Here is a 23684-nt window from a genome sequence, read left to right as displayed (position 1 = left end):
AGTGGGGGGGATCCCTCAGTAAATGTGGGCTTTCCCTGCTGCCCAGCCAGGGCTGTCCTGCCTGGTGCCTGGTGCCTGAGCACAGTATGACTCGACAGTTGGCACATGTGCTCAGAGGTGCACGCTCACGCACATGGTCACACGCAGGCGGGACTGCAGATCACGGGACCACCATACTGCCCTCCTAGGCCTGTGTGCTGGCTCATGGCCCTGCTCCTACATGGAGACCCAGTTTGGCTCTAGCCCAGGGGACATGTCCCCAGAGAGCAGATCTCTGTGCCAAAACGCCTCCTCAGGGATTACTGCTGGCAGGGCTGCCCAACCACCACTACCGTGAGTGGCTGTTTAAATTTAAGTGAAAGTTAAAAATTCAGACCCTCAGTCGCACCTATCACATCAAGTGCTCAGCAGCCACAAGTGGCTGGCAGCCACTGCTCTGGACAACATGGATCTAGAATGTTCCCTTTACAGAGCATCACTCTGAATGATGCTGCCTCCCCAGCTGCCTCCTCTCCTGCCGCATGGAGCCCCCTCAGCATGGCCCAAGAGAGGTGAACTTGAGGGTCCTCCATCCCTAGGTCCCCCTGGGGTGCACCCCAGCCTCGGGCGATGGCATTATGTGGAGGCCAGCAGAATCTTAGGAGGGGTGAGACTGCCGGGTGGTGGTGGGGTCACCCAGGAGGAGCCTGGAGAAAGACGTCAGAGGCCAAAGGCCCAGGAGCTCCAATGAGGACATGGCAAAGGCCACAGAGGCACTCAGGCCCTGGGAGACAAGGCCAGGTGGGGAGGGGCTGCTGGCCATGAGGTATGGGGGCCATAGGGGTGCAGAATCCAGCAGAAAGAGGAGCTAAGAGGAGGGGGAGCAAGGGTAGATATGCACGAAAGGGGGAGGGGAGTCCCAGGTTTGCGGGTGGGGGGCTCATGGGGGACGGAGGGGACACTGCCTGGTGCAACAGGGTCTAGCTGTGTGGGGGAGAGGAGTGGACCTTGCCCCAGGTGTGGTCTGCATAGTCCTCTTCCAGAATTCCCAGGGGCCATGGCAGGGAGGCCAGATGTGCACAGAGGGTGTCCCCCTGCAGCAGGCGGGAGCCTGGGTGTCTACTGGGGCCAGGTGAGGTACACACAGCAGTGGTGCCCACTGCAGTGGGCTGGGGCTCTGCCAGGCTGACCCCCAGAGCTGTGCCTGGCAGCCCAAAGCCAGGGTGTGCTGACCAGGACAGGCTTCAGACCAGAACTTGGGGGCCCTGAGTGGGGAGTGAGGGGCTCGTGGAGCTCGAGGGCTAGACTGCCTGGGCAACAGAGGAAGCCAGCACTGTGGGGCCGGGTGTCCACGACCAGGAGAAGAGGTCACTGCCCCAGAAGGCCAGACAGGCCCAAGAGGAAAAAGGACTCTGGGAGGAGCACACCTGGTCCCAGGTACCCACCCTGCCTGACATCACAGAGCCCAGCTCATGCTTGCGCGTGCACCTGTGTGCCTGGCCACGGTAGGCGCCCCACCCCACACACTCACCAGTTGCTCTTCCAGGTGTGGCGCACGTCAGCATCGTGGATCTGATGCTTGTCGGCCTGCTCGTCCAGGAAGTCGAACATGTACTTGATGGCCAGTGGAAGGGCCGAGCCCCGGTGTGCCGTGCTGAAGATGGTCTCAAACAGGTCGTCCACAAACTTCTGTAGCGTGCCCTGCAGGGGGCAAGGGCACAGAGCTCCAGGTGGCCACAGGAACAGGTTGAGGATGGGGCTTGCTCCAAGCTTGGCATCCTCAGGATGGGGCCTGGCCGTCCCTACGTCCCTGCCACCCATCCACCGGACAGGGCCCACCTTGGTGGCCAGCAGCCGCGTCAGGTAGATTTCCGAGACCATCTTGCTGCCACGGTCGCCCTCGCGCTGGTCCAGGTGGTCATGATTCTTCACCAGGTGCCACAGCTTGGTGCCGCTCTCCAGGTCAGGCGTGATCATGGGCGTGCGTGAGCGCAGGCTGTCGGGGCTGCTGGCTGTGCGCAGCATGCTCTCTGCAGGACCCCGGCCATCAGTGGGCAGGGCCCCCAGCATCAACCTGCCTCAGGCAAAGCACTCCCCCAAGCCTGCTTCCTCATCTTAACACTGGACATCAACCCCACCGCCTTGGGCTGTCAGGGACAGCCACTGACAGCTCAGAGGCCTATACAAGAGAGGACAGCGCTGTCCACAGAGAAGCACAGGCTCCTGAACCTGAAGGAGGACCAGTGTCCAAGTGACAGGCTCTGGAGATGTCCCCTCAGTCTTCCTATGCCACCTGCTGCAGTACAGAAGCCCAGGGGGCACCCTGCCCCAGCCCAGCCCCTCACTGTGCCCACCCAGCTCCTCACCATATCTGCTGAGGGACTTGGTGAAGGTGGAGGAGTTGGAGATATTGTAGGCAGATGTCTGCTTGGGCACCAGTGCCACTGAGGACCCGTCTGTCACCTGCAGGGACAGGGATATCATGACCCACCAGAACACCACCTGACACTGGCACTCTGCCCACCTGGTCAGAAACCCAAGTGACACCCCTGGTCTGTGCCTGGAGGAGAGGCACCTCACTACTCGCAGCCTCAGTTTCCCCACTGAGATTGTCCCAGGGCTGGCAGAGGGACCACGGGCACAGCACAGGGTCCAGGACTGTCCACACAGGCAACCTGTCCCCTTTTCTCTGTGACATGTACAACCCACCACACATTAGGCCGTGTTCCAGCCCCAGGTTCCCAGACACCCGTGTCCACACTGCTGCAAGCCCCTGAGAGAAGTGTGGCTGTCACCTGATAGTGAGCCAGAGTGTTTAGCCTCTTCCAGTCATTGTCGATCTTGGTGGTGACGTCTTCGTCCTGCAGGATGATGCGTGCCATGCGGCCCTGGCGCCACTCTGCGGGGAGGAGGGCGCTGGAGAGTGGGGCCACAGGGCCTCCCTCCTAACCCGAGCTTCTCGTTTGGCTGTGGCATGGCGCAGGAGTGGGGACAGGCCCGCCCAGGAGGGCAGGGATGTGCTGGGGGAACTGGGTGAGGGACTCCGAACACGAGAATAACAAGGGAGGAGGGCACCTTCCTTGGCTCAGCCCCTCTACCCACTGCCACCGCACCACCCTGGGGGTTTGTCTGGCCTTCCCCGAGCCTGAGACCCTGTTCCTCTGCCTGCCACCCCAGGCCCTCCATGGCGGCCCCAGCCTCTCTGTGCACACCTGCTGCAGGACCCAGAGCCCCACTCCAGACCTGCCCCTCCCTTGATGGCCCCCACCTGCCCACCCCATGAGCAGAGGCCCCCTGGCTCCAACAGCCACCGTCTCTTGAAGTACATTAGAATCCCACCTCCACCGTGGCCTGGGGAGCCCACCCTGCTCCCCTCCGTGGCTTTCCACTGTCCCATCCAGTGCAGCTCTGTGGCCCTGACTGGACTTCCCCACCAAGCAGGTCACTTGTGGCTCCCAGACACTCTCTTGGCCCCTCTGCATCAGCACGCATATGCTCACCTGTGCAGAGCCCCCGACCCCTGGACCCCAGTGTTAGAGCCCAGCCCACGCCCCAGGCCCCCACTCCAGCATCAGAGCCCCTGACCCCTGCTGCTCACCCAGGTCCATGTCCCCAGCCTTGGGCCGCTGGGAATAGGGCACCCCCTTGTACACGGCATCCAGCAGCTTCTCCTTGACCTGCGTCACCGTGTCACAGTTCAGCCCCTTCACTGGCACCTCAGGTGCATTCTCGTTCTCGGGGTTCACGCAGTTCAAGGTCTGCAAGGGGTGGGTGGCAGCATCAGCCCCGCCGCATGCCTACCTGGGCGTGACGAGGGCAGGCGTGCTGGGCGAGGGGCAAGGCGGGCGGGCTGGCTGCTCACCAGTGTCTTGTAGTCGATCTGCTGCCGGATGAGCTTGTCCTCACTCAGGGAGTAGCGTGCCTCACCTGTGATGGCGTCGATGGGGCCCTTCTCCATCTGCTGCTTGATGGCGCAGTACAGCATGAACAGCGGCTCCCCTGCGCACTCCTGCAGCGGGCGGGGCATGAGGCTGGGCTGGCTGGGGCTTCCTGCCCTCAGCCCTCCCTCCTGGAGCATCTACATGGCTCCCAGGTAAGGACAGACTTACATGCTTCCAAATGCCTTTCAGGAGGCAAGTATATGTGTCCCTGGGACCAAAGCCCAAGGAAGACAGGGAAAGGAAATTAATAAATAAAACAGGCCCATCGCCCTCATGTGCAGCAATGTGGAAATCCTAAATAAAACACTGGTAAGCAGGCGCCAACACCACGTGAGGGATACAGCACAGCCAAGCAGGCGCACACCCAGGAAGACCAAGGCCAGCTGGCTCCGCCCGAATTCTGTCTTGGCTCAGCCCGCAGCAGGACCAGCCCCGAGCCCCCAGGACAGAGCTCACCCGGAGGGCCCCCATCTCATGGCACACACCCCTCTAGGTGTGACTACGATCTGCTGGATGTCGGGGACCCACCTGGCTGGGCCCCCTGCAGGTGGAAGGCGCCCCTTTCTCCTTACTGATCCCTGCAGACACACCAGCCCAGGGAGGCTCACAGTACTGAGCGTTGCAGGAGTCCACGGCCTGGGGCCAGCAGGGCCTCGGGGTCTGGTGAGGTGGCCCCTGGGCACTCAGCAAGGGTCTGTTCTGCCCCTGCCCCCAGTAGCTCACCCACTGGCTCCCCACACAGTAGCCTTAAGGGCCACCTCCTGTTCCCACCACAGGGCCTTTGAACGGCTATCCCTATAAACAGAACCCTCTCCCTCAGCTGTTCCTGGTCCTTCTAGACCCACCCCAACGTCCCTTTACAGAAAGGCCCTCCTGAGCACCCGGTCAAGGCTGCACCCTGCACCACTGTCCCGGAGACTTGCCACGTCTTCCTGGCACCATTGCTCCCCGCAACGAGCTTGTTCACTTTCCCGCCACCTCCCCCAGCGTGAAAGCTGCCTGAGAGACAGGCCAGGCCCCAGCACTGACACTTGCTGAACAACAAACTGGAGGAATGGAAGCTGTGTGAGGAAAAGCTCACGGCATTACAGCAAAGTGAAGAAAGCTGACCAGCCAAGTTCAGCCTGCTGGCCCTTCAGGGCTGGCCCCAAGTACAAGTGTCTCCCCTTGTAGCACCTAGGCTGGCTACATCTGTTGCACAGGAGAGTCCCCACCAGAGCAGGGGCAAACAGTCCTCTACAGGCCCTGGATGTCCAACAGAGGTCAGGAGGTGTGAATGTCCCCAAGGGGGCAGCCCTGCCTCCCACCTGGCCCCTGGCAAGTGAACAATGGCTCTGCCCCTATAACCCCACGCTCTGGGCACCTCATTAGCACCTGCACTAATTAAAGAGACAGCTGCTAAGTAGTGGCCACAGCATGGGTCATCCTGAGACCTTCCAACAACACGCCTGTCTTTGATTCAAGTTTCATTTGTAAACTTGGCTTCATGAAGTCAGCCAGGAAGGAGGAGGGAAGGGCACAGATCTGGACACAGTGGCATTAACAGCTGCCACTCCTCCTCGAAATGCCATCTGAAGAGAGTGAAGGGAGTGGCCGAAGAGAGGACAAGAGCCTTTCAAGGTCTTAAAATCAGATGCCTGTCCAAAGGCTCCTGGGCCTGGACCTTGCAGAGGGCCAAAAGAAAACAGCTAGTCTCTGAAGGCCAGAGGAGTGAGGTTATCAGCCAAAGTCAGACAGCAAAGAACTGAGGAGGCCAGGATTCGAACCTGGATCCATCTGATGCCACAGCACTGCCTCTTAAAGCCCAGGTGTCCTCAGAGGAGGCTCATCCGAGCCAGGCCATTTGCACCTGACTCAAGGGCAGCCTTCCTGTGCCAGCCCTGGCCACTTCTTCTCTAAGGCCTGCCCAGATGGCACAAAGGAGTAAAAGAGAGTCTAGAAAAGAAGGAGGCCCAGAACCTAAGACCTCTCTGAGTCCTTTCCCTCTCTGGCCTCAGTCTCCTGCACAGTGAGGGGAAAAGGGGTGACCTCAGACTCCTCCAGCCCCAGCCATGAATGTGCAGAAACTGCCCAACAAAACGTGTCACTTTCCAAGGACAAAGGTAACATAAGTATGCGCAGTTCAATAAATGATGTCAAGTGCTTCTCCGTTTAGGAGTGGAAAAAATCAAGTTAGACCCCTACCTCATACCATACACAAGTAAAAATTTCTTAGCATAACCCTGGATGTCGTGTATTTTTAAAAAAAACTCCTATAATCAATTATAAGAAATAACACTAGAAAAACAGGCAAAGAATAAAAATAGACACTTGCAAACTTAGCTTCAAAGGAAAAACAAAAGTGACCAAACATGAAAAAATGCCCAGTTTGTTAAAGAAAAGCCAACCAAAGCAACAGAATATCAATCTGTGCTTATGAAATTGGCAAAGGTGAAAAAAATTCATTAAACAAGGGTTATCCCAGGCTGGTGAGACTCTCAGATGCCGAACTGGTGCAACCTTTTACTACAAGACAACATGGCAGCAAGTATTACAACTAAAAATGAGTATGCTTGATCACCCGTACTCCCTCTTCTGGAAATCCCTTAAACCTTAACCCAGCAGGCAAAGACAGCAGCAACGGAGTGCTGGCTGCAGTGCTGGTCATGGCAGGGAAGAATTCCAGCTCTCCCAACACCCATCAGCAGTGCAACAGTTGGACAAATGACGTAGTATCCACGTGGTGGAACACTACACAGCTGTTAAAAAGAACAAGACAACACCTATGTCCTTACTTTGCCCAAAGTGGAGGGGCGGGGCAGGGAACAAGGTGCCATGCAAAATGTATGGTACTAAAAAGAAAGACACTCTAATGAAGACAAGGCCCAGCAGTAGGGCTTCATAGTATTAAAAGCATACTCCATGGATATTTAGATATTTGATTCAGTTTAGAAGCCAGCCTGGGAAGACAGGCACCAAAACACTGATAGTCACTACGTCCAGAATTCAGGTGGGGTGGTCGCCCCTCCATACTCACTTACTTCTACATTGTTTAAGTGTGTAAAATGAGTGCGGATTACCTTTTAGTTAAAGTTTTTGTTTCTAAAGGTAGCACACCCAATCCGGAGTGGTGGGGGACTGACAGCCTTGGCCAAACCCCCTGATGTTGGCAACCAGCCCAGCAATGACCACTGAGCCACTACTGGAAACACCCTGAGCTCCCAAGATGGGAAAGTGAGAGGCCAGGGCTTCAGCCACACCCCCCTGACATCTGCATCCAGCCCAGCAATGGCAGAGCTGTCGCTGGAAGGCCCCTGGTCTCCCCTGCTGAAATAAAGGGGGTACCACAGGACTTGAACACGACTCCCCACCCAATTTCACTCCCCCCTTCCCCTCTCTTCTCCCCCCCACAACTGCTCTGCAACAACATCTTAGAATGTAAAAAATAATAAATTTTAAAAATAAAAATAAATGGGCCGGCCCGGTGGCTCACTGCTACAGTGCGCCGCTTGGGAGCATGGTGGCGCTCCCGCCGAGGGTTCGGATCCCACATACAGACCGGTTCCCGCTCACTGGCTGAGCGAGGTGCGGGTGCAGCACCGAGGTTTGCGATCCCGTTGCCGGTCCCGGTCCGGTACGGGCGCGACACTGAGGGTTGCGATCCGTTGCCGGATACGAAAAAAGACAAAAAGGAAAAAAAAAATAAAAATAAAATATCGTTAAAAAATAAAAAAATAAAAAATAAAGATAGCACAGAATGAAGAGGATTTGGATTGTTTAAAAAAAGCTTGTGTCCTTAAAGTTCATCCATGTTGCAGCACATGTCAGAATTTCCTTCCTTTTAGGGCAGAATCATATTCCACTGTGTGGACAGACCACATTTGGTTTAATATTCATCTGTCAATGGACACTTGGCTGCTTCCACATCATATGCCTGCCACGAAAGAATAAACACTGTGTGACTCCACTCACTGGAGGTCCCTAGAGCAGTCAGATCCATAGAGACAGGAGGTAACAGGTTGGGCATCAGGCGCCGGGGAGGGCGAGGGGAATCAGTGTACAGTGGGGAGTTTCAGGAGGAAATTTTCAAGCTCTGGAGGTGGATGGTGGTGATGGATGCACAACAGTGTAAATGTATTTAATACAACAGAATTGTACATTTAAAAATGGTTAAGATGTTTATCTCACCACAACAAAAGAAAAAATTTTTTAAAAAGGTTTGTAACACGCTAAAAAGAAATGAGCTATCCAGCCACAGAAATACACAGAGAAACCTCAAATGCACACATCTAAGTGAAAGAAGCCAGTGTGGACAGGCTACCTGACCCCAACTATGTGACACTCTGGAAAAGGCAAAATTATGGAGACAGTAAAAAAGTCAGTGTCTGCCACAGGCTCAGGGGTAGAAAGGGATGGTCAGGTGGGGCACAGGGGATTTCAGAGTAGTGAAAGTACTCTGGGTACTCTGGGGGACACTGTAATGGAGGAAACATGTCACTGCACATTTGCCAACACCCTTAGGACAGGCAACACCAAGCCCAGGCCTCCATGTAAACCCTGGATGCTGGGTGACAATGATGTGTCACTGTGATTCATCCACCACAACACACACACCACTCTGGTGGGTGCTGGCAATGGGGAGGCCGCGGATGTGTGGGGGCAGGGGGTGTGCTGGACATCTGTCCACCTTATGCTCAATTTTACTGTGAACTTAAAATTGCTCTGAAAAATAAAAGCCTAAGAAACAGCAAAAACAAAAAACCCAAGAAATAGTGTGTGGCAAAAGGAAGTCATTGGCCAGCCACAGGCACCATCCTGGGGCAAGAGACACAAGCCCCCAGGGGAAAGCAAGTCCTCAGCTTGGCCACCTCCACTGCGTGGCCTTGGGCGTGTCCTCATGTCCAGCATCAGCTTCCTCCTCAGTGTCATGAGGCAGGTAGGGGAGACAACTGAGTAGGTCTGGGAGCTCCCCGACCTTGGGACCCCTCTGCCAATGTGGGTGGTCGGGGGCCAGTGCAGCCCACAGCCCACCCCCTCCAGGCCTGTGCTGCTCCCACCCCAAAAGGCACTGGGCCTTCCCCCTCCCTGTGCCCCTCCTACTGCTCTCTCAGCCAAGACTGCCCTCCTCTGCCTCCTGCATGACCCCACATGGCCCTCAGCACCTGTTCAAAATGCAGCCACTCCCCCCAACTCCGTAAAGCAGCCCCACCCCACAGACCCCAGGATAGCCCCTCCATCCTCTCGGCCTTTGTGGTACTGGCGGCCACACTCTGCTGGGTTTCCTGGGGATGGGCCCGTTCCCTGCACCCCAGCATGAAACAGAACCCACACCCAACCTAAGTTCTCAGACCTACTGCTGAAGTAAACCCCGTCTCTCTGGGTGTGGAGAACGAGGATGAAATGGGGACCGATGGGGCTGAGACAGCTCAAACTCTGTTGCCTGCACACTTTAAAGCTGGCTCTGGACTGCTGCTCCCTTGGTTTACAGAGCCCAGTTTAGCGAGAAAGTAAATAAGTCAATCTTAGCAGAACCATGCTTTTTTATAGGAAGGGCACAGCTTTGTCCTATCTGCCACCAGTTCCGCATAACAATACAGTGATCATTCACGGGGCACTCACCACTGCCCCAGACTGCTGTGTACACACAAACGTGCCACCTCCCATGATGGCCTCAGTGCTCCAGCTCTGCCCCCATGCCCACCAGGGCCTTCTTTGTAGCTGCCCCTCTGTCTGGGACTCCCCCCTCTGTTCACATCTCGCCCTCCCTGCTCATTAGCAGACCCCTTGCCTGTCTCCTGTACTTCCTATCCACCATCTGTCAGGGAGCAAAGACACCCAGCCAGGACAAGGACTCCACTCTGTGCACTAATCTGTGTATGGGTCACTGAGCTGTGCCCTAGCCCTGTGGGCCAGTGGAACACAGATGCTGCTCCTGGATTTGATAAGAAACTGGGAGATTTGAACCCAGGCAGTCAGTACCAGCCCCACCTCTGACTGCTAGGATACTCTGCTGGTCACCTCGTCCGCAGAGTGTCAGCCAGGCCACGGAGCCCACGCAGGGAGCAGGTGCTCACACACACAGGCTCCACATGGAGGCCCTGCTGCTCCCGCTGCTTAAGAACGCGGGTCCTCCACCAAGCCTTTGGGTTCTCCAGGGGAAGGCAGGTACCCGTATCTGTATGATTTCCCAGTATCTGAAGGTGACTAATTCTACTGATTATAGCCCAAATAAAGCCCAGGGGGACCCATGTCCAGCCCGGGGTCACAGTCTGCAAACTCCGGCCTACACCCCAATCTGAGCATGCCCAGTACCCGTCTCCTGGAGTGTGGACAGCACAGAGGAAGCCCAGCATAGCCATCCTCACCTGTTAATGGGTGCCAGGTGGGAGCCCTTGGGCACCCCCCCAGGATGGCCCCGGGCTGGGCATGTGACCCTTTGGAAGCCACTGCCCAGGTGTCCTCTACCCTCTTCAGCCTCACAGCCCAGCTCCGGGCTCTGGGCAAAGCATGGAGACCTGGGCCTGTGCCCAAACAGCTCGGCCACGTGCTTCAGCTTGAGGACATCCATACCTACCTCAGTGGGTAGGGTGAGGTTCTCAGAAAGAGACGGGACAGGGGCAACGAACGCAGGTTCTGGGAGTGTGTGCGTGGTCACCCCCGGAGCCCTCAGCCTGTCCTTTCCCAGCACCTCTCTCCCCTCCTGGCTCCCGCATCTCCCCACCCTTCCCTTCCCTCCCACCACTCACCCAGCCTCTGCCACCCGCTCTCAGACCCTCCTCTCCTACCTTGAGGAATTTGTACAAGAGGAAGGTGAACCAGTTGGTCAGCATCTTCTCCGCCACCGACTCAGTCCTGGGGGTGCAGAACACCAGCAGGATGGCGTCATCCCACCAGGCACCACACCCCTGCGGGCCCCACCCTCCACTCTGCTACTGCAGAGCTGAAGGTCAGGCCTCAAAAGGCACCCACGTGGGTGGGCATCAGGCAGTTCTGGGGGCTGCCATGGAGACCCTAGCCCTTCATCCCAGAGCCCAGGCCTCTGGACATAAAGACTCAGGCCTGGTATCAGTGGGCCCCAAAGGGTGCCCGGCACACCGGGTTCCCCACTGTCAGCACCTCCTGATGAGGAGGCTGAGGCTCAGGGGATCCAGTGATTCCTCGTACCCCTTGACCCCTACCTGGCTTGGGTACTTCCAGCACAGCAGGGCCCTCACTGCCCCACCCCCAACACGTACGACGCCCCCAGCATACCCCCCACTCTGCGCCCCAGACCCAGCAGTCTCTCCCAATGTCTGCTTCACCCCCAGCACATACCACAGCCCCCCATTTTGAACCCCAGCCCCCAGCATGCCCCCTCGCATCTGCCCCCCAGCATGTGCCCCACACCCCAGCATGCACCCCCTCTGTGTTTGCTCCCCCCCAGCACACGCTCCCCCTGCTCTGCACCTGCTCCCCCCAGCACATCTCACGACGCCCCCCAGCACACACCTCCCTTTGGCACCTGGCCCGCCAGGGATTCCCCATGCCCACCTCCAGGTTGTGCCCAGGCCCGGCCCCCAGCACCCACAGGAGGCTCACCGCCTCAGCAGCAGCTTGGGGTGGTTCTTGCTTTCCAGGTTCTTCTCAATGAGGTCAGACAGCAGCTGCTTGAGCACGCCTGTGGCGTACTCCATCTCACCCTGCAGGGCCGTCATGATGAGCGAGGCCACGTTCCCACGGTCGCGCATGGAGAAGCTGCGCTGGGCCTCCAGGGTGCGGATGAAGGTCAGCAGGAAGTGCTTCTTGGTCAGCAGCTGCCCGAACAGTGTCAGCGACTTCTCCACATTGGCCTGCACCTGTAGAGGTACATGGGCCTGCTCGACCACAGAGGAGTGCCCAGCCCCCACGGAGGACACAGGAGGGAGGCCCGCCAGCCCAGGCTGGTGTGTGTGGGCAGCATAGGGCCAGAGAGCAGGCCTGAGGGCAGCTGACACATTGCTCTGCTCTTCAGGGCCCCAGCGGGCCAGTCCCCATCCTCAACTGTCCTTGTCAGCAACACAGATGTGACATGGCAGCAGCCACCAATGCCACTGTCATCAGGACAGCCCCTGGCCACGGACGCCCCAGCCACAACAGCCTGAGAAGCCCACTGCAGGCAGACACAACACAGGCGTTACCAGCACTGGTGGGGCCCAGCACGAGAGGGCCTGCTCTGCCAGCCTGGCCTCCAGTGGCTTCAGGGAAGCCCAGCTCAACACCCCACCTCCTGGGTGTGGGGTGCACGTCCATAGCCTCACTCTGCCTTCACAGCCATAACCAATGCACAAGTGACCTCCCGACCTCACGGAGAGGCCACCGGAAGCCATTGAGGGCAGGCGGCTTGGTCAGGGCCACACAGCAGGGAGGTGCGAAACGGGTGGCACACAGGCACGGCTGCTGCAAGGAGCCTGCTCTCTCTCTTACTGGAACCAATTCTCTTCGGGGCAGGAAGTTCCCTACCAGGCTATGCCCAGAGGCCACCAGTGACAGCTGGCTCCCAGCCCAGGCAAACAGGTGACAGGTACCAGATAGAACACCCACAGTCACAGCTAAGACAAAGAGCCAGACAGACACAGCAAATGCAGACACTAAAAGAGATCCAATAGGGGGAGGATACAGAGCCCCTGGTATAGCAGCAATCTCAGGGAACGAGAAGGCAGTGGGCAGCCCGTGGGTCCGAGCAGCGAGAGGCAGTCCTGGGCCCAAGCCAGAATGACAGGAAGGCCATTCAGGTTCAGCTCAAGAAAGATTTCCCACCAACACAGCCACAAGGGGAGCAGGCTGTCCAACATCCAACAGGGTGCAGAGATGGCCCAAAGAGCACGACAGAGCTGACCTGCCAAGTCCCGGGCTGGACTTGGGGAACAGCCTCTGCCCCTCTGCTGATCAGGCACACTGCCAACAGCTTGGGTGCTTCCAATATCTACAGAGCACAACCCAGCTCTCTGCGGGCCCCATAACAGGTCAGCCATACACTCCCACCCCAACCAACCACTGCAAACTCCAGCTCGGAGCCCGCACCTCCCAGCATGCAGCCCCTACCCAGCCAAGTTTGGCATCCAGAGCCATCCCGGAAACCAGGCCAGCTAAGCAGCATGTGGGCCTGACGAAGAGAGTCAGAGCCCACGGAGCTCAGCCACAAGACAGAAGCCAGGAGCCCAGGCTAAAGGGTAGACTGCTGGGATGAGGCTGGGCTTCCTGCCCCAGGCCCAGACCCTCGTTCCTGCCCTCCTGAGGCACTGTGGGGAGCACAGCCGTGGTGACCAATCCCCAGGGCTCAGGGCCCCACAGTGCTACTCCAGTCTTGGTTCTGCAGCCCGGCACCCCCTCCCCACTCAGCTGATACCTGGCCTAGTCCTACCTCCATCTCTTTGAGCACAGGGTGGTCCTCAATCCCAGGGAAGAGCACCCGCATGGCATAGGTCCTATAGTCGAGGAATGGGATGCCAGCACCGTCCAGGTCGTTGGTCAGCTCGTGGATGTCTGTCTGCAGCTCTGCAAAGGCTGTGGCCAGACATGGCATCAGGGCAAGGTGCTCTGCCAGCCCCCCCAGTCCCCTGGCCCCAGCCCCTCTCCATGGCCCGCCCTCCAGCTCCTGGGGCCAGGATCAAATCCTAGCTGTGCCACTTACTGGTTTCGTGATCTTAAAGAAACCACTGGGCCTCCCTGGGCCTCAGTTTCTCCAATCCTAACAGGATAAAACCTTTCTCTCTCACTGGGTTTTCCCAAGATTAACCAAAACAATAGCAGAGAAGACACTAGCACCAAGGCCAGGCTGGGTGGGGCCTCTTGTATCCCAGACACTGGTGTTTGGGGTGGAGCAGCCATAGAGTGCTGGCTCCATTGGCCACCCAGGAAGGGATGGTGTGGGAGGTGGTGGGTAGGAGAGATCCCAAGGACAGTGGGCCGCAGGCTGTCCTCAGATCCCCATACCCCCATGCTGACAACCCCCACATGCACACCTCAGGCCACAGGGCCCTCAACAGGGCCCGCCCTGCTCCAGACCAGCTCTGCCTCCTTCAGGAACAAAGGCAGGCATGGCAGTGGGAGGGGCCCCAGAGGAACATTCCAGAGCCGTGAGTGTTGGCCCTGAAGCAGCCTGCAGGATACGCTATCTGATCAGGAGCCAGAGGATCACCAGGCAGTCTCTGAGGACATCTGGCAGGTTTAATTATGAGCCAGGGCCTTCATCTCCCAGGCACCACTGCCGGGCAGCATCTGGTTATCTCAACCTGGCCAGCCGTGGGGCAGCCGCCAGCCACTGCATCCACATACAGGCTGGCAGGTACGGACATCGTGCATGCCGGCCTTGGTGGACAATCACCCTCAGCAAGCAAAAGCCCCACAAGAGGCCCAGGCCACCTGCCTTCCACCCAGCCCACAACACACACCTGCCTGCAGTACCCCCAGGACCGCCCACAGGCAGGTGGATGAGCCCGAGACAACCACTGGGCCACCCAGGTTTGTCTGGGACTGTGGGGGCTCCTGGAATGCAGGACTTTGCGTTTTGAGATTGGGCAAACTGGACACCCTAGCCCAGCGGAGGCCCAAAAGAATTAGTAATAACTCCAGCTCTTGCCTTCATACCCCATCCTTGCAACAGGAACACTCCCGTGTCTGCCTGCTAGAACCATAAGCGTTTGCTAGTTAACATCTGCAAAATGCTAGGTCTTGCCTGGCACCTAACAGATGTTCCAAAAATGTAAACTATCATCAGCGCTGCTCTATTCCCCTCACAACCACTGCACATAGGACCCCAAAAGGTGGGTGGCACCCAGCCCTGTAGCCATGTCAGCCATCCTGGGGGCCAAGGGCTGCCGTCTGCCACCTCCAGCCCAACACACAAACCCACGAGCCTGCCCATTCCACCAAGCATCCACCGTGCAGACCAGGTTCTCTGTCTTAGGCCGCCAGGGATCCTCATGGGCCCTGGCCTCAGAGCCCACCTCCCTGCTCCCAGCATTAACCCTCACCCCACCCCAACTGTCTGTACCCTGCGGCACTCAGCAGAGGGGCTGGGGGTCTGGAAACACCAGCCTGGGGTCAGGCCCAGCTCTGCCTGGGACGAGTGCAACCTTGGGCACACGGGCCTCTCCGTGCCACATCAGGCAGAGACAGCGGCCCCTGGGGCCCTGATACACTCCACGTGGAGCCTGTGTTCCAGCTTGGGGCCTGCTGCCTGGGCCCTGCCCATCAACCCCCATGAGCTGTTCACCTCCTTGCTCCTGGCCCACAGCCAGCATGTCTGCAGACCCTGCCTACCTGGCACCCATCCCACTGTCTGGGTCACACCCCACCTGCCTTGGAGTCCACCCCTCCCTGCCAGGGGCTTCAGGGGAATAGACCTGAGGAAGGGGGGCAGAAGACCAGCTGTGACCCGCAGGGATTGGTACAGCAACAGGGCCCACCCACTGGGTAGCTAAGCCCTTCTGTTGTGGCATGTTGTCACCAAGAGAGGTTGGCACCAGGGGAGAGGAGACACAAGACAGTGAGACTCGGGACACAATGCTGAGGGCCCAGGCCAGTCAGGCCGATGCACGCCCACCACCCCTGAACTTTCCTGCACAGGAAGCCCAATGTTGTCCCTTGCCAAAGCCAGTCTGAGCCTATCAATACCACTCACAATCACGAATCACAGTGGACATGCACCCCCACCTCCAGAGAATGGTGTGGCCTGACTCCCTGGCAGAGAGCTCCTTGGGGACAATGGCCAGCCCAGGCCAAACACTGTGTGCCTGGGGACTGAAGACAGGCACCCTGGTGAGGGGCCCCCACTCAAGGCATGTACAGTAGTACCCATGCTGGCAGGTGTGCACATGCTCCACCGCCCAGCAGGCCACAGCACTCATGCTGCCCAGCCAAGCGGGCCCCATCACTGTGCCCACTCTACAGAAGAGACTGAGGCACATAAGGAAAAGCAGCCCATCCCCAGCCTCACAGCCAGGCTAGGATGCAGATGCCAGCAGCCTGGCTCCAGGGTCTGTGTCTTGAGATGGCACCTGCTCCAGGGCCAGGCTGTAAGTTCTGGTCGGCAACTACCAACCTCCCTGGGACAAGCCTGGCAAAACATGGCCATTCAGAGTGCTGTAAAATGAGCTGGAGCCAGCAGGCAGGACAGGCGTGGCTCAGGGGTAGCAGCTTCCTCAGCAAGCCCTGGACACCCAGCCCCAGCCCCCAAGCCTCTGCCCCAACAGACCTTCCTTGCACTCAAGGGCCACACGGGACTCCAGATTGTCCATCTGGAGCTGCAGCCGCTTGAGGGTGCGGTCAGCGTCACGTGACTTGCGCTTGTACGCGATGAGCACGGCCACGATGACCAGCAGCAGGAGGCCCCCACCACCACCAATGCCCACGATCGCAGGCAGTGTCAGCAGGCTGTCTGAGTACACCTGCAGCATCCCTGGAGAGAACTCAAAGCCACCTGCCCGCACCTGTTGGGTAGGGTGGAGGCCACTCAGGAACCAGCCATGCTCCCTTGGACCTCCAGAGCCCTGTCCCGACAGCCCTCCATATGCCCGGTGGCACCTGCCTGTGGGTGATGTGCCACCAACAAGAGCCCAGAGTGGTCAGTGGGTGGGGATGCTGGGACCCAAGGCAGGCACCCGAGCCAGCCTGGACAGCACGAGGGCTCAGGGCAGGAGGTAGTCCAGGAGCTCATGCAGCCAAAGGCAGGGTAGGGCCCATCCTGGAGCTGGGCTTGCTGAGATGGGCATGTCTAGGGCTGAGTCACAGGGCTGGGGTGGCCCTGGTTGGAGCAAGATCAGCAGGTGAAAGGTGGGTGGGGCCCAGGAGAACAGAGCCGGGGCCACACAGTGGACGCACCGTGACCTTGTGCTGCCCTGTGAGGTTGGGCGACTCGCACAGCAGCTGTGTCTCCGACACGGTTAGGGTGCAGGGCATGGAGCCGATGAGCACTGTGTAGTTGAGCCGGGAGTTGCCGGGCGCAGGTGGCAGGAGGTTCCGTCCCTGCAGACAGTGAGGTGAGTCAGAGCCCTGGCCAAAGAGCCTCTTCTCTGACTGCCACAGCAGGCAGGTGACCGCGACCCACCTTGAGGATGAGCGGGGAGCTGGGCTTCAGCTCCAGGAGGCCTGTGGGGCTGAGTGGCTCCAGCACAGGGTCAGGGTAGTAGAGGAAGGAGGAGGAGTTGAGCACTAGCAGAGCACGCACATTGTCCATGATGAAGCCCAGCTCATCCGGTCGCTCCCCCAGCTCCGGTGGGCTGCGTACCGGGTTGTCCACGGACGGCGCTCGGCACACCATGGTGGTGTCATTGTACACCACGCAGCTCTGGGGGCACAGGAAACAAGGACGCTCGGCCGGCCCTCACAGAGGACAGGACAGCTCTCCTGTGACAGAGCCCGGCCCTGCGGAAGGTGCCAGGCTCCAGGCATGGGTGGAGCAGGGGGGAGCACGTTCCTGGGGCGCCCACCCTGTGTGGGCCGAGGAAGAGGCGGGCCTGAAGGAGGGGCACAGGCCGGCTGCCCGGGCACACTCCTCCCACCCCCTGGAAGGGACGCTGCCTTCCACAGGGCCTCCAGGAGCAGCCGAGGCTGGCACACGCTGAGGAGGGAGCCCAGGCAGGGATGGAAGGCAGGGCAGGGTCTGAGGGAAGCCACAGAGGGCAAGGACTCACGTTCTCCCTCTCAACGCCTCCATACTTGGCCCGGATTCGGGGTTCGCGGACAGTGGCCAGGTTGGTGCCCGTGACCGTGAGGAGGGTCCCACCACTAGAAAGTGAGGCCTGAAGAGTCAACGGACGAAGCCTGACAGCTCAGCCAGAGCCCGCTCCCCAGACAGCAGGCACGGTAGAAGCACTCAGCACAGATGTTTCATGGCCAGAAAACATGGTAAGCCAGGCAGCAGAGGGGGGCTCCTGGCTCGGCATGGGTCTCAGTCACAGGGGCAGGGGCGGGGCCTGGGGCAACCATCCCACCTGTTGATGCTCCACTCAGGGTCGATCCTGAGGATGGTGGGGTCCTCGGTGTAGTTGTACTTCACCTCGGGGTTGGTGAGCTGGGCGCGGTTGATGTTGATGATGATGGGGGCACTGCCAGGGCTCTGCCCAGGGGGTGTCAGGCACCGGATCTCCCTGGAGTTCCTCCTGGAGGAACCCAGGGGGACAGTGGGGTGGCATCAGGACACACGCCACAGCTCACCTTCAAGGGGGATGGATGGCATGGCTCCACAGCCGAGTTGTATGACCACGGCCACTGCCACCACCCATACTGCCCTGCTTGGCATTGGGGGCCTGACCAACTCGTCCCTGCTGCCTCCCCTGGACCTCTGACCTGAGAACCTGTGGTCCTCAAAAGCCCCACTGTGATGGGAGGGGCCTGCCTGCTGCACTCTCTCCAGGCCCTGAGCACACCTGCTCTCATGCCACCCTCTGGGCTGGCAAGTGGGCTCAAGCTGCAAGCAGCCCCAGCCTACGAGCGCGAACTCTCCCACCTAGTCCGGTGCTGACTCCCACTGCCCTCAGTAAGGTAGGCACCTTCCTTCTCTACACCATCCCGACCTGAAAAATGGGGCTCAATCTTCATGTCCTTGGGTGACCACGAGAGCACAAAATGAGCTAGCCTGGGGGATGAGACACAGGGTCAACCCAGCCGGGCAGCTGGCCAGGCACTGCCTGCATCTGGACCCGTCCCCTTGGCCACTTCAGCATAGCTGGGAAACCCCAGTGCCACCAGGCCCAGCTCCGCTACAAACATCAATGATCAGTCTAATAACGGGTAATTACCACAGGAAAATATCTAACGGGCTGTTCCATTATCATCCCTAATCTAAAATTATCCACTTCAAGCTTCGAGACTTCTGTTAAGATTTCTGTTTTTCTCTCTCAAAATTTTTCAAAAATATTTTGTATTTTGTTCTCAAGAGATTTCCTCCTCCCCTCAAGGGAAGAACCAGGTGAAGGCACCAGGTCATGCGGGAGGCCAGGCCCACCCACCACAGGCTGGCCCTCCCTCCTCTTCCCACTCTCCAGGTAGCCCCTGTCTCCATGGTAACCTTCTCCCGCCTCCAGGTTTCCACAGGATCACCCCAGCCAGGCCCTCCAGCCTGTTGCCTGGGAAACAGGAGGGGGCACACAGTCATGTGAACCCAGAGGAGGTACAGCCCTGGCCCCCAACCACCAGCAGGACAGGGCTTCCCACCTGCCCCCATACCAGGAAAAGGAGCAGGGCCGGCCGCCCACAGACACAGCCACATCACTGCCTGCATTCAGATGGCTCCCCTCAATGCCAATCCAGGTGCCCCCCGACAGAGGCCCGCGGGAGGGGCTCACGCGGTAGAAGGTTGGAGTCTACAGGAAGAAGAAACTTGCTGGAGGTCCCAGGGAAGTCCTCTCGAGTACATGGGGCCAGGCCCCCCTCTGCCTGTGTGTACCACCAGCTGTACCCAGCCCAGGAGAAGCCACCTGTCCAAAGCTGGGCTCCAGACCCACGCCCGGGGGTTCCCAGGAGGTGGGCTAGGGAGCCCTGGGGCTGGGCTCAGCACAGGAGAGGGGACAGCACCAGAGGCCATGGGGAGCAGGGTGTGCTGGACCAGAGGACCCAAGGGAGGACAGGAGGGGCCCATGGGCCCAGGCCACCCTGCACCCATGCAAGGTCTCAGTGGTACCCATGGTCACCTTCTTGGAGCAGCAGAATGAGGGCTTACCACAAAAGTGAAACGCTTGGGCGATAGGGCACGGTAGTGCAGAGAGCAGTCCCGCACGCACACCTCCACCAGGGCATCATGGGCCCGCACCGTGCTGGCGTCCCCGATCTCACAGACAATCCTGGGGGTACCGGGTGGGCCTCAGTAGCTGCAGGGACCCCCAATGCCCGCCCCCCAACACCTGGGTGGCACTCACTGCTCGGCACTGATGTACTCGCTCTCCACAGGGCTGCACAGCACCTTGCCTACGTGCACGCCCAGTCGCACATCCTCGAACCGCAGACCCAGGTTCTCGCCTGTGATGGTAAGCCGCGTGCCCCCCTGCCGTGGGCCTGTCTCGGGGGACAGCTGCAGGGCGGCAGGGGCCAGGCACTGCATCTTAGGTACCCAGCCTGGCAGGGCTTGCCCCGCCAGATAAGACAGCATGGTGGGTAGGAGTTAAGTGGGGATGGGGCAGGCACCTGGGTTTAGCAGGGGTCACGACCTACCTTGAGGATCTTGGGATCAGCACAGCGGCTGCTGCCGTGGCGGGCGTGCATCCAGGATGTGGGCGAGTCAGCAGGACAGTGGTGGCGCAGGGAGCAGCGGCGCTCGGCCACACACCAGCCGCACTCAAAGCGTGGGTCAGCCTTGAGGCAGAGGCCACAGCTCTCACGCAGGGCCGGGCACTTGTAGAGGTGGGCTGTGGGGAGGGGTCGCGGTCAGCTCGGCCCTGCCCACTGCCCCCCCCTGGCCAGGGTGCCTCTGCTTACCCTGAATGTCCTGGGGGTTGTCGATGACAAAGTTGCCGTTCCACACAACTGACAGGTTCACGGGCAGGTCGCTGATATCGTTCCCCTCGTAGGAGTACTGTGGGTAGCAGCCAGGCAGTCAGGTCCCAGGGCTCACAGGCCACCACCTCCTGGGCAGGGGCCTGCATGCACCTCGCCATCCCTGGGACTGGCCACTGGAAGTGGGCCTGGCAGGGCCCCAGCACACGGCCTCCCAAGCAAACCCCACAGCAGCCTCCTGCCTGCCCGCCTGCCAGTGAGGGGGCAAGCTTCTGCAGTCACGCCCAGCTCCCCTGCACCCACCCCCTCACACACAGCTTCTTCCTGGTTCCACGGCCTCCATATGAGGTGACCTCCCAGCTTCTGAGGTCAGCCTCCATGAAATCTCAAGGACCTCCTCCAACCACAAGGAGCCCTCAGCCTCAAACTGCTCCCTGTGGTCAGCCCTGCTGGGAAACCAGGCCTCCCAGCTGGGCCCCCTGGACAGACATCAGGGATGCTCTGGGAACCTCAATAGCTTCATCTGCTGAATGGGCCAGGACTGCCCTGAGGTGCGAGATAAGCAAGTCCCCTGCTGGGGCACAGGCCAGCAGAATCACTGTCCAGTGCCACCCTGCCCCAGTCTCCCAAGGCTGGGCTGGGCTCGGGGTAACTGCCCCTTCCCAGGAAGCCTGGGCCTAGCACTGCAGCTGGGTCCCGTTTTCTGAGGTTGATGACCTCAACTCTGCTCCTGTGCTTGGAGTGGAGGCAGGGAGCTTGGCGTCTCCCAGGGGCAGCCCTGCAATTCATCATTATTTTATCTGCAGGAATTTAATTGGATCCTATCAAATTCCAGGATACTCCCTCTTCCCTTTAAACGCAGCTGGAGAAAAGATAAATGGGGGCCTGGTGAGGAGGAAGGGGAATGGATGAGCGAAGCACAGAGAGAGCCTTCAAGACACACAGAGAGACGGGCCATGGAGGATGGAGATGGAGGGACCGAGACAGGTGCAGGTGGAAGAGGCGGGCAGACGGGAGTCAGGCCAAAGAACAGAAATAGCTGGGAAGGTTGGCAGGCAGGTGGAGGGAATTCTAGGCCAGCCCTGGAGATACAGAGTGATCCTCGTGGCCAACCTGCAGCCCGTCCTGCCCCAGGGAGCTGCTGTGATCCCAGGCCCTGCACCCACCTTTAGAACAGACCAGGGGTCAGCCAAGGGGCTGTAGGAGCCAGACCTCTGACCCCATCAAGGCCCCTCTTTGGCACTCTAGGGGCTGGAGAACAACCAAGGCCCTGCCAATAGCCCAGAGCCACCCACCTTGCCAAACAGGGCCCAAGTCAACTCCACAAGAACACTGCTTGCCTGACCACACCCTTCCCAGACAGATGGGGAAACTGAGGCCTGTGGCTGCCACAGAAGGAGCCCTACAAGAGCACGGGCCTTGAGCCCAGGCCTCCAATGACTGACTTGGCCCACTCCCTCTGGCTCTCCAGGAAAGTCTCTGCCTCTGCAGAGATCACCCATTGCTAAAATCACTGAACTTGACTACAGAGCTCATAGAACATCATCTTATTAGACTTGAAGCTGCAAATGTGGGTTCTTCCTGGCTCACAGGCATGGCCCATCTGCTAATGTGCAAATGCGGGCTGACCTGAGCAATTCTCACATCTGGCCACAGGACACCAACAGAAGTCCATGGGCTCTGGCACTGGCCCCTGGAGCAGGGGTGATGAAAGATGGCAGCACCTGGCTGCTCCTGCACACACTGGCACCTGACTCTCAGCCCATGACCAGGAGACCCACAGAGTCACAGTCTGCACACACCACCGGGCCTCACAACAGTGGCCCACTCCCACATCCGAGATGGCCTCCCATCAAATGTCCAGGGGACTCACAGTGGCTCCAAGGACTTGTGCGGCCCCACCTGCAGCCTACTCACCTGCACAACCCAGGCACACCTGAGGGGTGGGGCAGCGCCCGGGAAGCCAGAGGCGCTTCCTGACCTATCCATGGTACCCTGCCCACAGGCACTGGCCCTCGTGAACGCACACAGACGAGGTCCAGGGCCGGGAAGGCAACCGTCCCGTTCTAGGGCACAGGGTTGCCCCCAGACTCACCCACTCTAACCCGCCTCACCGAGGAATTCTGGCACTGCAGGCTGGAGCTGTTGAAGCGCAGTGCGGTGACACGGGCTGGGTTGCCCGGGATGTGGAAAAGGCACTCATAGCCACGCTGGCCCGACTGTGGCTGTGGCAGGTTCCGAGCAGTCAGGGTGATGGGCTTCACCACACCCACCGGCACATAGATCTGGGTGGAGGGCAGGATCTGCGGGCAGTCCTAGGGGCGACAAGGCTTCAGCTGAGCCCAGGGCTGGTGGCCAGTGAGAAGGGTGTGCCCTCCACACGCTGAACTGCGGTCTGCACAGAGCACGGGCTTCTCCAGCCAAGTAGCGTCGTGCCCATTTCACACACTGGCAAACAGAGGGCTGAAGAGGCAGCCTACTAGGCCAGAAGCAGGAGGCCCAGGCTCTGCTCTCCCCCAGGATGCAGCTACATACTGTGACCAGGACAGGCCCTCTCCCCTTTGCCCCAGGATGCCCTGGCCCATGTGCTAGGGCCCCACTATTCTGAAGAGCAAAGGGGCCCCATCTGGCCTGCAGCTGAAAAGGCCCTGGAGGCAGAAGCAGCTGAGAGTGCAGCCCTGGGCTGCAAGCACTCACCTGGGGGCCCAAGGAGCATGTAAAAATAGCCAGAGCATGGCAAAAAAAACAGCCCGGGCCCCTGGGGCCCGCATCTCAGCAACACTATCTGATGCAAGGGCCCTGCTTGCTTGCAGCACGGCTGCCGCCAGGAGCAGAGCAGACAGCCCTCGGGAATGCTGCTGGGCCGGGCTTAAAATAGGGAATCTGAAAACAGGCCATAATCCCCAAGCCCTGCAACAATTCCCAAGGCACGCTTGGGCCTGGGACCAGCTCCGCAAAGATTCTGGGGAGCCCCAGGAGGAGGCCTGAACTCTGGTCCAACCCCTCAGGGGCTCCATGGGAGCACAGCTAACAAGGCCTAGCTGGGAAAGCTGACCACTAGCCACTGGGTCACCAGGGATGCCCCTGTGTCCACTGGGGAGAGGCAGGTGGTGGAAGCTTGTAAGTAGGGCCACCAGCCCCTACTCAAGGCTGCATTAGCAGCTGTGTGCTCAGGCCACAGCCTGGTAGGAAGGCAAGGCATCTACAGTGGCCCATACCTATGCCCGCACTTCCCTGGCCATTTGAAGGGCGCCCAGTGACTCTGCACTCCGAGGCTCAGGCTGGGGTCTCACCATGACTGGCCCTGCCCTGGGCCTTGGCACCGTGGGGCCCCAG

At 59.4% G+C, this 23684-nt stretch overlaps 1 protein-coding gene across 2 annotated transcripts in view; it reads right to left on the bottom strand.

The window, feature by feature from the left end:
• PLXNA1 (plexin A1) overlaps positions 1-23684 on the bottom strand; it is a 50249-nt gene that overhangs the window by 5648 nt on the left and 20917 nt on the right. For both annotated transcript variants that reach the window (XR_550655.1, XM_008574985.1), the window contains exons 9-28: positions 22463-22663; positions 20331-20427; positions 20067-20260; positions 19775-19926; positions 19579-19699; positions 19086-19222; positions 17852-18019; positions 17552-17645; positions 16966-17205; positions 16740-16883; positions 16114-16348; positions 13279-13421; positions 11478-11734; positions 10685-10751; positions 3842-3988; positions 3578-3737; positions 2775-2878; positions 2346-2442; positions 1819-2009; positions 1511-1680 (exon numbers count right to left, since the gene is read on the bottom strand). Coding sequence is in view for 1 of the 2 variants with exons in the window: in XM_008574985.1 (XP_008573207.1) it covers positions 1511-1680; positions 1819-2009; positions 2346-2442; positions 2775-2878; positions 3578-3737; positions 3842-3988; positions 10685-10751; positions 11478-11734; positions 13279-13421; positions 16114-16348; positions 16740-16883; positions 16966-17205; positions 17552-17645; positions 17852-18019; positions 19086-19222; positions 19579-19699; positions 19775-19926; positions 20067-20260; positions 20331-20427; positions 22463-22663 (3119 nt within the window). In the remaining variant the exon portion in view is untranslated. The remainder of the gene's footprint in view (positions 1-1510; positions 1681-1818; positions 2010-2345; positions 2443-2774; positions 2879-3577; positions 3738-3841; positions 3989-10684; positions 10752-11477; positions 11735-13278; positions 13422-16113; positions 16349-16739; positions 16884-16965; positions 17206-17551; positions 17646-17851; positions 18020-19085; positions 19223-19578; positions 19700-19774; positions 19927-20066; positions 20261-20330; positions 20428-22462; positions 22664-23684) is intronic.

Source organism: Galeopterus variegatus, unplaced genomic scaffold (assembly GCF_000696425.1).
Source record: "Galeopterus variegatus unplaced genomic scaffold, G_variegatus-3.0.2 Scaffold1125, whole genome shotgun sequence".
Classification (NCBI taxonomy): Eukaryota; Metazoa; Chordata; class Mammalia; order Dermoptera; family Cynocephalidae; genus Galeopterus; species Galeopterus variegatus.
Note: the sequence above shows the minus strand (reverse complement) of the source record. Positions and strands in the feature narration are given on the sequence as shown.